This window comes from Anoplopoma fimbria, chromosome 12 (assembly GCF_027596085.1).
Source record: "Anoplopoma fimbria isolate UVic2021 breed Golden Eagle Sablefish chromosome 12, Afim_UVic_2022, whole genome shotgun sequence".
NCBI classification, from domain to species: Eukaryota; Metazoa; Chordata; class Actinopteri; order Perciformes; family Anoplopomatidae; genus Anoplopoma; species Anoplopoma fimbria.
Genome location: NC_072460.1, coordinates 2,661,087 through 2,677,882, shown reverse-complemented (window position 1 = coordinate 2,677,882; position 16,796 = coordinate 2,661,087). Strand labels below are relative to the sequence as shown.

The 16,796-nt window shown below is 39.5% G+C and overlaps 3 protein-coding genes across 3 annotated transcripts; 1 reads left to right on the top strand and 2 right to left on the bottom strand.

The window, feature by feature from the left end:
* Positions 1 to 794: 794 nt before the first annotated feature.
* tmem82 (transmembrane protein 82) lies at positions 795 to 3,241 on the bottom strand. The gene is made up of 6 exons (XM_054609538.1): positions 2,953 to 3,241; positions 2,771 to 2,843; positions 2,435 to 2,627; positions 1,838 to 2,252; positions 1,473 to 1,660; positions 795 to 1,012 (listed from the first exon to the last, which is right to left on the bottom strand). Exons 1-6 carry the CDS (start codon positions 3,044 to 3,046, stop codon positions 932 to 934), a joined length of 1,044 nt encoding a protein of 347 aa, XP_054465513.1. The 5' UTR covers positions 3,047 to 3,241; the 3' UTR covers positions 795 to 931.
* A 1,922-nt stretch (positions 3,242 to 5,163) lies between these two features.
* mad2l2 (mitotic arrest deficient 2 like 2) lies at positions 5,164 to 9,635 on the bottom strand. The gene is made up of 8 exons (XM_054609559.1): positions 9,533 to 9,635; positions 8,431 to 8,549; positions 8,267 to 8,338; positions 8,072 to 8,172; positions 7,857 to 7,951; positions 7,129 to 7,202; positions 6,531 to 6,623; positions 5,164 to 6,302 (listed from the first exon to the last, which is right to left on the bottom strand). The coding sequence occupies exons 1-8, from the start codon at positions 9,570 to 9,572 to the stop codon at positions 6,264 to 6,266; spliced, it is 633 nt and encodes a 210-aa protein (XP_054465534.1). The 5' UTR covers positions 9,573 to 9,635; the 3' UTR covers positions 5,164 to 6,263.
* Positions 9,636 to 12,384: 2,749 nt separating this feature from the next.
* Positions 12,385 to 16,398, top strand: LOC129100129 (solute carrier family 25 member 45). Its single transcript, XM_054609672.1, has 7 exons — positions 12,385 to 12,449; positions 12,668 to 12,825; positions 12,913 to 12,956; positions 13,361 to 13,432; positions 13,567 to 13,731; positions 14,984 to 15,218; positions 15,796 to 16,398. The coding sequence occupies exons 2-7, from the start codon at positions 12,789 to 12,791 to the stop codon at positions 16,074 to 16,076; spliced, it is 834 nt and encodes a 277-aa protein (XP_054465647.1). The 5' UTR covers positions 12,385 to 12,449; positions 12,668 to 12,788; the 3' UTR covers positions 16,077 to 16,398.
* Positions 16,399 to 16,796: the final 398 nt, after the last annotated feature.

The window sequence follows — 16,796 nt, the reverse complement described above, 5'->3', positions numbered from 1 at the left end:
AGACAGCCAGGGGAGAGAGTAGGAAGCAGACACAGCCTGTGTTCAGGCCCATGGGCCGCCTGTAATAAAATATAATGAAATAAACTCTGCCTGAGCTGTTTGGAGAGAGTAATGTCTGCTTTTCTTATCGTGGTTTTGTGCTTGCATTTGTTTTACTGTCAAACCTAGAACCGTGTGTCATAGTCTCATGGAGTTTACCCTATTTGACAGTCATAATGTAGCCTACGTTACGTATAATATATGTCTTTTACATATATTTTTGTCGAATATCTTTGTGTGGTTGTAAACGTGAAGAGAAAACGGTTCTTCCATTGCTGGAAATGAAATAAAAAAAACATTATTGAACCTCCTTAGTTCAAACCAATTAGTGGGCTAATGAGAATCAGCCGAGTGCTCACAGTGAGGCTTGATTATAGGACAGAACCTATTGTGACCGACATCCATCAGGAGGCTGTGAAAAAGGGTAACAACGCCCCAGTCTCTGTGGAACAATGAGGACTAACTGGCATGCCAACATTTCCAAAAGATTACAAAGATTGATTTATCAGAGATGGAACAAAGAGTCATAGAATAACATCCAGCACTGCAGGTTTGTCACCTGACTGTTAATTAACTGTTAAATCAGTAAGAAAAAACGATTTATAAGAGAATGACAGACAAATAGATCCGTTCCTGAGAAGTTTGGAATGAGGCACAATGATAAGAAAGGCAGATTATTCTGTGGATCATATAACTAATCCACAAAGACGCTATGGTGTCATTTTCTTTTTTCAAGATATTTCATTTTACAGAGCTGCTCCTTGAACTTTTTAATGAAAAAATATGACATTCTAAATACAAAAGTGTTCATTGTTGGTGTTGGTGTCGTCCTAATAGGACTTATTAGTGTCATTAAAAGGTGGTGCCACAAGATTTTGAGATCCCTGAGTGTCTATCTTCGATCCTCCTTCTCTTGTGTCCGTGGTCTTCGTTGATGCTCTCTTTTCATGTAGTGTGTATAATCCTCTTCCTCCTGTGGGTACAAAGATGACAGATGAACCATCATTACTCAACCAAAATATAATACATTTTATAGGTTCCAAAAATATTATGTTGAACATTTGTGTGGGGGGTTTCAACTTGACTCCCATCGTATGTATTCTTATCTTTAAGGTTATTCCTGTTAACACTAATCTTATCAACCTATTTATTTGCTGAATATATTTGACCCACCCTTTAAAGCATATTTACATAGATGCAAACATTTTAAACCAGGCTAGCTCCAGTGAAAGGAAAAGTAGGCTCAGTATAATGACCTGAATCTGTCTTGGGGATCTTATACCTTCTCCACCTGGGACACTAGTTTGAAAAGTTCACTCTCATCTTGGGACCCAGTCTAACGAGCGCATTGATATTCTGTCCCAGTTTTGGGATCCCCGTGGACAGAAAGTGCTTTCGGCCCACGTGTGCTGCTTCCAGGGAGACTCACTGACCTGTGATAATGCCGCATCTAGCAGATCCTTAGTGGGGATTAGACAGCTGGCCTCACCCAGGAAACACATTAGGATGTGAAGCACGTCAGCCCAACGTCCAACAGTCAGCATCAGGACCGTCAAACCACCGAGACGCACCACCACTGTGTTCAGGACAGCCTGGCTGCCGGGCAGACGGTGCTGCTCCTCTGGAGAAGAGACAAACGCAGTGTTATATGCAATAAAACATCAGGATGTTCAAATCCAGAGAGATGCGTCAAACTGATGAATTAATAATGCTCTTGAGAGGGGTCCTACTATAACTCTGGGGCCAGATCGATCAGTGTCTCATGAGTGTTGCAACATAATCTCTCAGGGTTTCTCACCCTGCATGTACACAACCAACAGTGTGTAGCAGATAGTCAGTGGGGTCCAAAACCTCAGGGCCTCAGTTGCAGACAGGAATTGTTGATTGATGATTGATATGGCGGCCACCACAGCCACAGAGAACGTGATGACCATAGCCCTGCACAGCATGGGCAGCAGGCAGCGGCCAGATGTGAGGAGGCTGATGCAAACGCCGCAGTATCGCTGGGAGCTGTGGAGCTTATACAGAGCCAGGGCATGGTGCAGCAGCAGCGTGGACTGCTTTGCCAGGAACCAGCTGAGTGCTGCTGCCAGGAGCAGGCATAGCCAACGCTGGGCCGCCCCCTCATGGATAAAGTGCAAACTGCAACTTAAGGCACAGCCGAGGGAGAACTGGCTTTGAACCAACAGCTGCTGTACAAATTTCTTGGACTCCTGGGGAATTAAGAAGCAATTATGAACAAAGCTGATGGATTAAATCAAAAACAGATGATGGGTGATTGTTTTAATAAATGTTATGAGTCATCATGATGTGATATATTCCAGAAATTAACACAGCAAATTGGGTGATATAGTTGAGTATCAGGCATGTTTTCATCACATTAATGGTTTCTTACAGGTCCTGCTGTAAGATATCCAGAGACGGCTCGAAGACAAAACTCTAGCACCACCAGAGAGGCAACGCGGGAGCCCACTACGGCCAGAATCCCAGTCACAAAGAGAAACTGGAGCTTCCCAACAAGCCCAGTGTTAGTTCTACTCTGATGACTGGGTGTCCTCTGGCTTGATGTGTCATTTCTATCACTCGAACTGCGGGTTGTGGGGAAACAAATCAAGAAAGAGACATGAGAGTAAAATGGATCTGTACCAGCACTGAAAAAGTATATTGATGAGAATGATGAAAAATTGCCTCAATCTTCATGCACTGATCTGTTATAGGGCATTTTCCTCACCTTTCCTCTTCTAGAAATAAGTACAGTCTTATCAGGGAGCATAGCACAGAGATCCCACAAGCCCCTACAAGTCCTGCAGGTCACATAATACTGAATGTTCAACAAATGACACACTCCAACCAACAAAACAGTTAAGAAACAGACGGTAGCAACGTTGACATCAAAGAAAATGAGGAGCTCACCTTGAAGTAAACTATTCAGTGGATTTGTATCGAGAGTCAGCCACCCTGGTAGGAAGTAGGAAGTCGGAATAAGCGACCTAATAAATGAGAACATCGTGCTGCCTTTGACTTTTTAATGTCACAGGTTTTAGAAAACTGCATGGATGTAAATTAGATTTTTTAGCAATCACACACTGAGGAACCAGGATTTTTTCTGATATTCCAAATCTGGTTACAGAATCGTGGAGTCTCAGTTTAGCTCTTCTGTTTATTGCTGTTGCCTCAGTGTTGAGCTTTGCTCACATAGAAGCCTGCGCGGTGCTTTGTACCAAAGGTCACAGGAGTGTCGATGGAGCAGAGGCCCTCGGCAGCCTGAGTCATAACAAGATAGCGGAGGTTATTGTGCCTTGGTAAATGCTTCACACAGATTATGGCAGGTGTTAGTTGTACTCTCACATTGTCTGCAGGCTACAATTCAAGCATTGATCATCTAGATAGATTTTTTTTATTAAAGCACAGAAGGCTGTATTATCTGTGTATTTTATGTACTTTATTTTGATGAAGACACATTTAACACAAAACAGGACAAAAAGTGAGAAAGCTCTGACACTTGGCGGATCCCTCTTTCAGGACAGATCAACATACAATGTTAAATAGTAAATAAAAATATCAAGTACAGTATGTTTAAAAATATTAAAAGCAAATTAAAAGTCTTTGGAGTGAAATATGGAAAGGGTCTATGATGGTAAATTTACAAAAAATAAACGATGCTCGTCTTCAGAGGAGATGGAACTCACATATAGTTTTAGGTCAAATGATATCTGTAGTTACAATTATACGATTATTATAAGAGCACCAAGACAATCCATGTTAGTTAGAACTATTTTGCATTGCCTGATCCTATGCAAAATGTGAATGTGTTTAAAATGTTACATTATTAGAGTAAAAAGGAATATAAAGATACATGGCTCATATTTCAAGGTATTAGGAGAGCTATAGCAGGTGTTCAAAGCATCTTTTCAGTCATAAGCTTGATGCCTGTCCATGAGGGGGCAGCACTGTACAATATTCATGTTATTGAAATGACGTCCATCACCAGTGAACACTGGGCAGCAAAAGCCACACACGCTGTCTACAGTCTTCCTTTGGTTGCTTTAGGATCCACTAATGCCTGTAAAGCTTTAAGCTCCGGAGCCACCTGTTCACAAATAATACAAACACTATAGCAATAATATCTTATGCATATATAGTGTTCAAAGCTAATGAAACCTGCAAATAAACAAATATACTTCTCCATCATTGTGAATGCATGTTAACTCTGAAGTGTTTATTGCACTGATCACAGTGTCTGTCTACGCATACAGAAACCACAAAGCATCTGTTTTCAATTTTGCTGAGTTAATTTCTGAAATATATCACATCATGATGGCTCATAACATCTATAATAACAATCACACATCATGTAAAAGGGGCCCGGTGAGACATTTTAAGGTCACTGGGCTTGAAACATGAAATAAAACAGCTGAGATTGCTTCTTTTTTATGTCTAAAAACTGAAGAGGGCGCCGTTAGTCCTTAATCAGAAAATCTATGAAACAACAAAGTGATAATATATTCAACCAATTTACATTTTCATACAGGGGAGGGATTATTGTGAAAACTAAGTATATTTCCTTTGTGATCCATAATGGACACCGGGTCTAATGAAAACAGAGACAAACAAACGACACACAGCATGAATTACCGTTTATCACTGAGAAAGAGTCATGAAAAGTCGGAGCATAACCAATGGATTTATGACTGAGGCTGACCCCAGTGAACCATTGAAGTTTTCTTGGCAGGTTAAGTGTTTCATACTCATGAGCACTGATTATGTTTAATTGACTGTGGAGATGTAAAGTGATTTGTTTGAATGGTTGTTATAAAAAGGACATGTCACACGATACTATGTTCAAAGGTGCTGCTAGAGATCTGAGAGAAAAGAGCTTGCAGAGTTTGGATGTGTTTTCAGACAAAGCTCAGTAAAAACAACATGCTCACAGTTTCAGCATGGACTGGAAATTACATTAATTCAGTATTTATACTGACACTGCAAGTAAAACATCCATTTCTGCTGGGGTTTAGTGGATTTTGTTATTCTTGTATCAAAACTTTCTATAAATGAAATTGAGGTTCATGTAAAGGTTGTAAAATAGTTTTTATTATAATTGTTATCTGTCGTCTTGTAAAACGTTAGTGTTGCAACCATGCATCTACAAAGAGTCAACTGAATATTAAAGACAAAGAGTTTTAAGTTGTGTCTTGCAAATGCACAAGAGTTATATCTAAATGCACATACTGACATTACCTACTTTAATGGTTTTTGCATTTAGAATAATTGGATAATCACCAAGAGTCCTTCTACAAAGTTTTTGCTTTAATACACGATAACAGAGATTTATAGTGATGGTACTTTAAAAAACTTTTTTTTAAATTACAATTTCATTTTTCTTTTCACATAGTTATCAGCATTAAAACAGTTCCTTTGTCACAACATAAAACTTTGAATTTGTCACTTATGAATGGAGGTGAACAACACCACTGGTTGATTGGAAAAAAAACACACACACAGACACACATCCCCTTATATTTTATAGAAACCCACCCAAACTGCATCCCTGACCGATAATACTGTAGACACCATGAAAGACCTGCTATGACTCAGTGTGACATTATAGTGTGTGGGGGGGATGAACATACTCAAACAGACCGAGATGACCTCACCTTTGACCGCCTCGTGGACGTGAAAAAACAACCTCTAAGAAGCATTGGCAAAACATTTCCCCACAAAGAGAAACGATCAATATGTTTTACATTGAAGACACAACACATTTTATGGTTTCTGATTCCTATGCTTTGTAGATGTGGAAAATATTTGAGTTGATATCCGGTACACTGGTCTACTCAAATTCTGCTGATTTGTTATTGCAATGGTGCAACAGCTACATTTAGATCATACTGTTCTTATAAAGATCTGCATGGAAATTAAAGCAATCAAACACAATAGATGGCAATAAAATGACAACCGTATTCATGCATATTTGTATGGCATGCGATCAAATCACAGGCGGATAGCAAAAACAATCTGGACAGATTTGTTTCTCAATGATATGTCTGTGTGTTGCATCTGTCCAACCCTCAACACTAGCTGAAGCATAATGCACACCTCTCACCCACACACTCCACATCTCTTTCCTGATGATCCAATGTGTTCAATAAAATGTTTTGACTGTTCCAGGCAGCTCTGATTGACTGTGTTCAATATTTTGCTGGTGTTTCAACATCATCACAGGCCTACGTTTTCTGGGCTCTCTCTTCCACGTAGAGCTGCATCTGTTAACGACAGAGAACAATAGAAAAACATCTGTAAGAGCAAGCGGGGGAATTTCAACATGACGCAATGAATATTGATACATGACTACATGATTATGTTTTAGGTGAGCTGTAGCTGATTACTATAATCACGTGATTATGTTTTGTTGGAAATTCAACATAACGCATGTCTATGTTTTTCGTCTTTGCGCAGATAAACGGATTAAGAAGTGGGATGTTTCTTCTCACTTTCACTATGTCAGATGTCATGGTCTTCAGTGGGATGAGTCTAGGCTCCTGCATGTGGACCTCCTGCTCATCAGCAACTATCCATGGAAAATCCTGGAGAGGGAAATGCACAAATGTGACAGACGCATATAATTATTCAGTGTTTACATATTATTAGAGCTGATTGCAATACTATATATATATAATATGGGCTGCACGGTGGTGTAGTGGTTAGCACTGTCGCCTCACAGCAAGAGGGGCCCGGGTTCAATTCCCGGGCCAGACAACCTTCTGTGTGGAGTTTGCATGTTCTCCCCGTGTCAGCGTGGGTTCTCTCCGGGTTCTCCGGCTTCCTCCCACAGTCCAAAGACATGCAGCTTAGGTTAATTGATGACTCTGAAATTGCCCGTAGGTGTGAATGTGAGCGTGAGTGGTTGTCTGTCTATATATGTAGCCCTGTGATAGGCTGGCGACCTGTCCAGGGTGTACCCTGCCTTCGCCCATTGACAGCTGGGATCGGCTCCAGCACCCCTACCAAGAGGTAAAAAGGCTATTCTGTTTTCATTAGCAGACCGCATCGTGTGTTAATCTGTAGGTTTGCAGTGTTTTAGAACCTCACCTTGATCACTTGAACCTTCTCCATGTTGCGTGTAGCAGCATCTCTAGTATGAACCAGTACTGTGAACGAACACCCTGTGACAGACAACAGGTCAAACATAAGTCTATGATTTGTACATATTCTTACCTGACTTTCATTTATGCAATCATTAAATGCCCTTGTCATTATATGCTTGATTCTTTTGTAATTCTCTCCTCCCTGAACTTGCTTATTTCCTTCCATGCTTGTCCAATAAGACGGATGTATTTTCGGCTATTGCAACTGCAGAGTTGTGTATGAGAATGTTATACCCTGAACAACACCTCACAGGCTTTTTGTTCCCCTCAGGTAACACCCAAGTCCTGCTTTTTTTGCTAAGATTGACTGACATTAATTCCAACTATAGTCTATATTCAATATTTGCATAGACATTGCAAGCAAACGTCCATTATTGCTGGGATTTCATTTATTTTGTCAATCTGGTGTTATAACTTTCCGTACATGAAGTTGAAAGTTATATATAGGCTTGTAAAGGTAGTAAGTCTCACAAAGAGGGGCATCACTGAACAGATTTCAGGAACCACTGGTTGAGAGACTCATTTCTTTAGCTGCTAATACTGGATATTGGGCTGAATCATGTCAGGGAATCAGAGCAAATCATTTTTCAAAATCTTCATGAAAGTTTTAGGAATACATATTTGAATGTGTCCCTCATGTGCATCTTCTTTTGTAATCCTCAGTGGCGTTACCTGGTGGGTTATTATTTAAAACAGCATCACACACGCTGATCTTCAGGATGAACGCCCTCAGCAGCTGCTCCACATGTGACAGCAATGTGTCCGAGCTGTAACAACAAACCACAGGTAGTTAGTGACCGTGATCACCCTGGAAATGAATTTAAAAAAAGCACATTGTTTATACTCACTTCTAATTTATTAAAAAAACTAAAGAAGGAGAGGCAAACCTGATGGACAGTAGTGGAGGTTGGGAAATCTCAAACACAAATCTCTCTACTGGATGATGCTCTTTGTCCATGATGACCACCGCAACCTTCTCTGCTTCATTCTGGGAGAGAAATGAAAGACTTCAGAAGTGCATACACGTAGAAGAGCGATGGTCACGTTTCCTAAATAAACCTCAGTATCAGGTCATGACTTACCTTCTCAATGAGGGGCTTCACACAATGAAGGGTATCTTGGATATATTGATTCAGCTCTGGGTGACACGACATCTGGAAACAAACACACCAAACATTGAGATATAAATAGGTAAGCCTACCTTAAAGTGTGAACATGTAATAATTACACATATATTCATCTGTACCTGCACAGGTACATTGTATTTCTTTCTCTTCTGAAATATTCCCGAGGGATAAACTTCACGGACGTACAGGATGAGATGAATAGCGACCTCCAGGAACTCACACAGGATGTCAGCAACCACTGGGAAAGAGGAATCAACTGGTTAATTACACCTCCATGCATTTCATTTGCTCTTGTACTAAGTCAGAGTAACACCAAACTCAATGCAAACACCCGGCAATTTAGTGATTAGGTCAGAGCAGACTCTATCTGCTGAGGAGACTGAGGTCTTTTGGAGTGCAGGGAGCACTCCTGAGGACCTTTTTCGACTCTGTGGTGGCATCAGTCATCTTCTATGCAGCGGTCTGCTGGAGCAGCAGCATCTCGACAGCCGACAGGAAGAGACTTAATAAACTTGTCAGGAAGGCCAGCAGTGTGCTGGGGTGTCCACTGGATACGGTGGAGGTGGTGGGAGACAGGAGGGTGATGGCCAAGCTGTCATCCCTGATGGACAACCTCTCCCACCCCACGCAGGACACCCTGGCAGCTCTGTGCAGCTCCTTCACACACCGGCTGCTCCACCCCCGGTGTGTGAAGGAGAGGTGTGAATGAGTCCTTCATTCCTGCTGCTGTCAGGCTGCACACTAAAACATCTGTGCAATACAAATACACTGTACCATACCATAACTATAAGTATTCTGTCTGCATATCCCTTTCATGCATAGAGGTCACTGCAGTGTTTTCTTGTATATGCATGGGTTTTGATGGCATAGTTGCACATCAGCCACTACAGTGAGAGCTATTGTGGAGGCTGATGTGCAACTATGCCATTAAAACCCATGCATATACAAGAAAACACTGCAGTGACCTCTATGCATGAAAGGGATATAGAATATTTATTTTTCTTACTTACTTATTTAAAATACTTGTTTGTTTTTTCTACTATGTCTCTTATTTGCACTATATCTATGCCAGCATGTGCCCATAATTCAGTGTATCTATGTTAATGTGATTCTCATTCATAGGCTCAGTCAGATTTAATTGCCAAATATAAATATATAAATATAATATATATATATATATTTGGTCAGGTGTGGGGCCATGTGTGTGTGTGGTTAACTCACCTTGTCCAAAATTGAGATCTTGCCTGGTTAAAGTTGTCATGGTGTGTCTCCCTGTCTTCTGCTCCTTCTCCTCCTTCTTCTTCTACCAGAACCGCATTCAGGAGCTGGGCGGCGCACTCTAGTGACGTCACTGTTTGTTTACAAGTCGGCGGCCGTCCGCTGGTGATGACGTCGCTTCGCTCTAGTGACGTCACGCCTCTGCATCTTATTTTGAGTTGTTCAGAGAGATGATGTTATGGTTATGTTTGTTCCCCTCACACAATACACATGTTTCTTAATGAACACAATACACATGTTTCTTAATGAACACAATACACATGTTTCTTAATGAACACAATACACATGTTTCTTAATGAACACAATACACATGTTTCTTAATGAACACAATAAACATGTTTCTTAATGAACACAATACACATGTTTCTTAATGAACACAATACACATGTTTCTTAATGAACACAATACACATGTTTCTTAATGAACACAATACACATGTTTCTTAATTCTTAATGAACACAATACACATGTTTCTTAATGAACACAATACACATGTTTCTTAATGAACACAATAAACATGTTTCTTAATGAACACAATACACATGTTTCTTAATGAACACAATACACATGTTTCTTAATGAACACAATACACATGTTTCTTAATGAACACAATACACATGTTTCTTAATGAACACAATACACATGTTTCTTACATGTTTCTTAATGAACACAATGAACACATGTTTCTTAATGAACACAATACACATGTTTCTTAATGAACACAATACACATGTTTCTTAATGAACACAATACACATGTTTCTTAATGAACACAATAAACATGTTTCTTAATGAACACAATACACATGTTTCTTAATGAACACAATAAACATGTTTCTTAATGAACACAATACACATGTTTCTTAATGAACACAATAAACATGTTTCTTAATGAACACAATAAACATGTTTCTTAATGAACACACATGTTTCTTAATGAACACAATAAACATGTTTCTTAATGAACACAATACATGTTTCATGTTTCATGTTTTAATGAACATGTTTCTTAATGAACACAATACACATGTTTCTTAATGAACACAATACACATGTTTCTTAATGAACACAATACACATGTTTCTTAATGAACACAATAAACATGTTTCTTAATGAACACAATACACATGTTTCTTAATGAACACAAACACATGTTTCACAATAACACACATGTTTCTTAATGAACACAATACACATGTTTCTTAATGAACACAATACACATGTTTCTTAATGAACACAATACACATGTTTCTGAATGAACACAATAAACATGTTTCTTAATGAACACAATAAACATGTTTCATAATGAGTGAGCTTGTTTTCTGCTCAGCAGCACTTTGACCCCTTAATACCAAACAACAGTCTGGTGCAATCTTAATCCTGCAGAGAGAGAGAGAGAACATGTGATGCTGTCTGGGTTCACCAGGAGCTAAAGGTTAATAGTGACTTGTTATGTGCACAGTTACACTGGAACTGGAAACCAGTGCTCCCAACGACACACTGGTAGACAGACAAACAGACAGCAATATATATAATATATATATATATTTTCCCCCAATTTGTATGGCTCCAGTCCAGCACATTCAATTTGAAATGAAAGTATGAGATTAAAGATTGGACAGTGTGGGATTAACCAGACCTTTTTCTTTCTGGTATTCAACTAACTGGGTGAGCATATTGGAGCATTTTAGATATTTTACTCAAGATAGTAAAGACTGTACCAGATAGTAAAGACTGTACTAGATAGTAAAGACTGTACTAGATAGTAAAGACTGTACTAGATAGTAAAGACTGTACCAGATAGTAAAGACTGTACTAGATAGTAAAGACTGTACCAGATAGTAAAGACTGTACCAGATAGTAAAAAATGTGTTTTCGGACCTCTAAAGTGATAAATAGCAGCTTTTGCTTTTTTTTATGTGCGGTGTTAACTTCAGTCATACATGAAAATGACCTGAAATTGCAAATAATGCTGTTTAGAGCCAGTTTCTTGTTGGAAATCATGTAAACTGTGTATCTTTCACTAAGTGTACCAGATTTCACATTATCCACATTTCACAATATAGTAAAGACTGTACCAGATAGTAAAGACTGTACAGATATAGATAGTAAAGACTGTACTAGATAGTAAAGACTGTACTAGATAGTAAAGACTGTACCAGATAGTAAAGACTGTACAATATAGTAAAGACTGTACTAGATAGTAAAGACTGTACCAGATAGTAAAGAGATAGTAAAGACTGTACTAGATAGTAAAGACTGTACCAGATAGTAAAGACTGTACCAGATAGTAAAGACTGTACAATATAGTAAAGACTGTACCAGATAGTAAAGACTGTACTAGATAGTAAAGACTGTACAATATAGTAAAGACTGTACAAGATAACTGTACTAGATAGTAAAGACTGTACTAGATAGTAAAGACTGTACAATATAGTAAAGACTGTACTAGATAGTAAAGACTGTACTAGATAGTAAAGACTGTACCAGATAGTAAAGACTGTACAGATAGTAAAGTAAAGACTAGTACAGCTTTTGCTTTTTTTAGATAGTAAATAACTGTTTAGAGCCAGATAGTAAAGACTGTACTAGATAGTAAAGACTGTACAATATAGTAAAGACTGTACCAGATAGTAAAGACTGTACCAGATAGTAAAGACTGTACCAGATAGTAAAGACTGTACCAGATAGTAAAGACTGTACCAGATAGTAAAGACTACTATTGGACCTGGGAACCCGACACATTTTAATCTTTCTGTCCTCCAAAAAGTTCGACATGCGCACTTTTCCTGGTGACGTCAGCAGAGGGAGGTGTGCACTGAGCAGTGATCATCTGAAGGAGTGAGGTGACTCTTACATTGGTATGCAATGCAGCCTCATTGAAATGCAATTTTTTTCTTCGCATTAAAAAGCTATTGCTGCTCTGTATGATGACGTAGATGTGGAAGCGAACGGGTTTTTTTTTGGAAGACGAACAGATAGGGTTTTTTTTTCAATCACGCAGAACACATGTCTTAAGTGAGTTAAAGTTCTGCTTGTGTTGGAGAAAAAGCCATTTAGTGTCACATTTGTCTTGCAGTTTAAAAGGATTTCTTCCCAGCACAGCTCTCTGTATTGCAGCTGTCCAGCAGGATCTTCAGGACCTTAATCTCTGTAACACCACTGACACGCTGTCTGCAGGTAGTGAAGCTTTGCAAGACATGCCTTTCATGGAATTCCTAGCCGGGAGCATTTCCGGTATGAAAACACTCTGCTCCAGATGTTGAATGATTTCAGTATTTGCATTCATGTGGATCAATAACATATCTTTGTGGCTCATTGTAGGTGCACTGGGACTGGCAGTTGGCCATCCACTAGACACTGTGAAGGTTGTATGATCTCTATTATAATCTATAAAAATGACCACATGCATACATTACATTACATTACATTACATTACAGTCATTTAGCAGACGCTTTCATCCAAAGCGACTTACAATAAGTGTATTCAACATAGGTATTCAAGAGAACTACTAGTCACCAGAAGTCATAAGTGCATCTCCTTTCTTAAACAAGCATCTTAAAGCATAAACCAGAGCAAAAGTATAGTGCAGAAGCAAATTACTACGAAAACAATAATTGCAACAGACTAATACGAATACAATAAGTGCTACAAACTACTACGAATAGGATAAGTGCAGTAAACGAATATGAATACAATAAGTGCAACAACTAATACGAATGCATACATACAACTTTTTTTATCCTGACACCTTATGTTTCATTTTTCTAGGTGCGCCTGCAGGCCCAGTCAATCTATAAAGGGATATTTCACTGTATGTCTAAAACATACTCCAATGAAGGGGTAGGTGTAATGTCTCCTTACATTTGTTTCACCAGATATCATTGCATGAATAGCAGCCTCTACCAGAAAACAAATGACAGAAAGTATTGATGCATGCTTATTTATCTGTTTATTATGCTTTATTATCACATCAGCTCCGGGGATTCTTCAAGGGTATGTCATTTCCAGTTCTGACCATGGGCATCACCAACTCTGTTGTCTTTGGCTCTTACAGTAATGCCTTAGCTTACCTCACTCAAGGCAAACCGGCCTCTGCTGCTCAGGTCTTCACCGCCGGCTGTTTCTCAGGCATGATGCAGGTAAGAACACCTGGCGTTCACCGTCCGGGTTCATCCAAAGCACCTTGGCAGGACCAAAGCTGCAGATATTACTGGTTCCACACGGCCACAAGTGCTGTGAAACAGACCATTTTCAGGGGGTGAGATCTCTCTATTCACAGAGATAACTGACTAGTTAACTGATTAGTTGTAGTTTTACTTAGCCTGTGTGTTTTCCCCACCTAAGGAGAATTGAGATATTGTGTGGTGACAAGACAAGTGTGATGTGCTACTGACCCCTGGAGGTTGCAATGTTCATCACATCCCAGAAAACTAAAGTCTTGGTCAGAGCGGGGTCAAGAATGTGATCCGACCCAGGTGACTGAGGACAGGCCAAGGGGTTCATGAAATATGCAGAAATCACCCAGGTACATTAAGATATTTCCTGTGTTTAGGCAGAGATTTAGCCTAATGTTTTGGCCCAAGTAAAGGCTGTAAGGTTGAAGTATAATTAAATAGTGATTAACACACCTTGTCACTGGAAGAAGTTTCAGTCAAGAGGGTGCCAAAGTCATCAGAATTCCTTCTGAGAGAACCATGACTACCACAAATTAAGAGCAACCGTTTTGAAATCTTGCCATTAATCTTTTAGGTACCATGTCATGGACCAATGTATTCACTCCGACCCGACAGTGGTGGACAAAAGGTCAGGGGTGTCACCAAAATAATGAAGAAATCAACTTCCTCTTATTCCCAAAACTGCTGAGAGCGACGTTAACCTGGAAATAAAGAGAAACTATTGAGCAAAGAGTAAACGGAACATCTCAACCTGCTGCTGTGGATGTCGTGTTTCATGTACGAGATTTATTAACTTACTCTGTGCACAGTGATTGGTCGATTTTCCCTACGTTGGTAAATTCCTCATAACAAAAAAAAGAAAGCAGGGGGAACAAATGCATGCAATGAAGTGTTTGTGTGACCATAGCAGAGAAGAGGAAACAAGAATTATGAGTTCTGCCAGGACACTTGCTGACAATAACACTATACTTGTGAATGGAACTGGCCGAACAGGTTAACAAACCATTCAATGTTATCTTATTGACTTTGAATTGTTGTTTGGCCACAACAGGCAGAACTGATCTTTACATGGGACACGTTGTCAGTAAAAAAAAAAGAATATCACCAGACTTATCCTTTAAGCTTTATGTTATAAAACCTTAAATACTGAATAGAACAAATGTATAAACTATGCAGATATTGGGTTGAATAACACTTAAAATTGATCTGCCTTTAGGTGTGTGTAAACGCACCCATCGACCTGGTGAAGGTGCGTCTGCAGGGTCAAACAACAGTTGGCCGATACCGTGGACCTGTTCATTGTGTCGCCGTCATCCTTAAGGAAGATGGACCCAAAGGTCTGTTCAGGGGAGGGCTGGCCATCGCCCTGAGGGACATACCCTGCTACGGACTCTACTTTTTGCCCTACGAAGTCACTCGAAAGGCTCTGACCACGAGTGGCAAAGAGCCAGGTCAGTGTCAACATGTGTGAAATACTGAGGGTCATTTCTGTCAGGAAATAAAAAAAACATTAATCGAAAATCAAAATGATCACATGGTAAGCCAAACTTTTTTTTTTTAAAGTCAAAATTATGAAATATTACAATACATTTATAGTATGCTATTTTAAAATGAAGTGGTAAAAGTATTGTGGAATGATAATACGTCATAATTACATTTAGACTTAGTATCTCATGATATTGATTTAGTTTGCACCTAGTTTTGGAAAAGACATCATTTAAATAAGACTTAATATGGACTCTGTATCTCCTGCGTTTGATTTACAGTATTATTGTGATTGTCTTGTCCTGGTGTACGTGGGCTTCTATATGAAAGATACAGATAAAACAAATAAAAAAAGGATGATCTAACATTGGCGAGTCCAGCTTTCTCTGGACGGAGCTTTGTTAACTGCTCTCCAGGAGAAAGTTTGTTGTTAGTTTTCGTTGAGCAATGCTAAATGTCCAGGTTTATTTTAATCCAAAGTCCTTTTTCAGAACAGACACAACTTCAAAGATTGACATTATTTACTAACGTTTCCGTCCTCAGGTACTTTTGCAATATTGATGGCCGGTGGCATTGCTGGCGTGATGACCTGGGCCTGTGCCACGCCCATGGACGTGGTCAAAGCCCGGCTCCAGATGTCAGGGGCCGGCGGCAGGCAGTACAGAGGGGTCCTCCACTGCATGAGCGTGAGCTTCAGAGAGGAGGGATTGAGGGTCTTTTTCAAAGGCCTTCTACTGAACAGCCTGAGGGCTTTCCCCGTCAACGCTGTCACGTTCCTCAGCTACGAGAGTCTGATGAGGATGTTCTGTCCACCGACGGGATGACCGTGCCGTTGAAAATCGAAAAAAGATCTTCCCATGGCGTGGAGATGTTAATATACAGCTACAATTCTCAGGGTTATTTAACAATATCAGTTAAAAGACCATTTAGTATTGAATCAGTGTAAGAATGTCTAAATGGGTCAACTCTTAAGAAGCTAGTGTCAGAAACCTGAACGTACCTCGATCCCTGGGACTTTATCTTCCGGTTAAGCTGCTCCTGTTTATGGACATCAAATCCACTGTACTTGACAAAATATGAAGTTATCGCCTTGTTTTTCACCATATGTTTTTTTTTTCTTTTTTCAAAGCATTGTATTCCTCTCAAGCGCACACAAACAATGAATGATTTCATAATAAATAAACAATAAAAAGAATGTACATGATTTTATTATTGGTGACTGGTCCATGGTGTCATTCATGTAAACCCCCTCTAGAAAATGTGCTTGAAGGTCACACATAAATACACTGTTCATATTAAAAGTGCCTATTGAGTTGGCAGTTTACGTCCTGATCTTAAAAGTCGGGCTGGAATTGGGTGAACCTTGAATTAAAGCTTCTATAGTCTACATTATTACATTAACAATAGATCAATTGAGTTTGTGTTATGTGAAAAGGGTCACTCGTAGTGACAAAAATAATGAACCAATTCTTCAGCCCCTCAACAGTAAACATAGTTAGCAACTAGCTAGTGAGCTGACTAGAGCAGAGACTACAGGCAGAGAG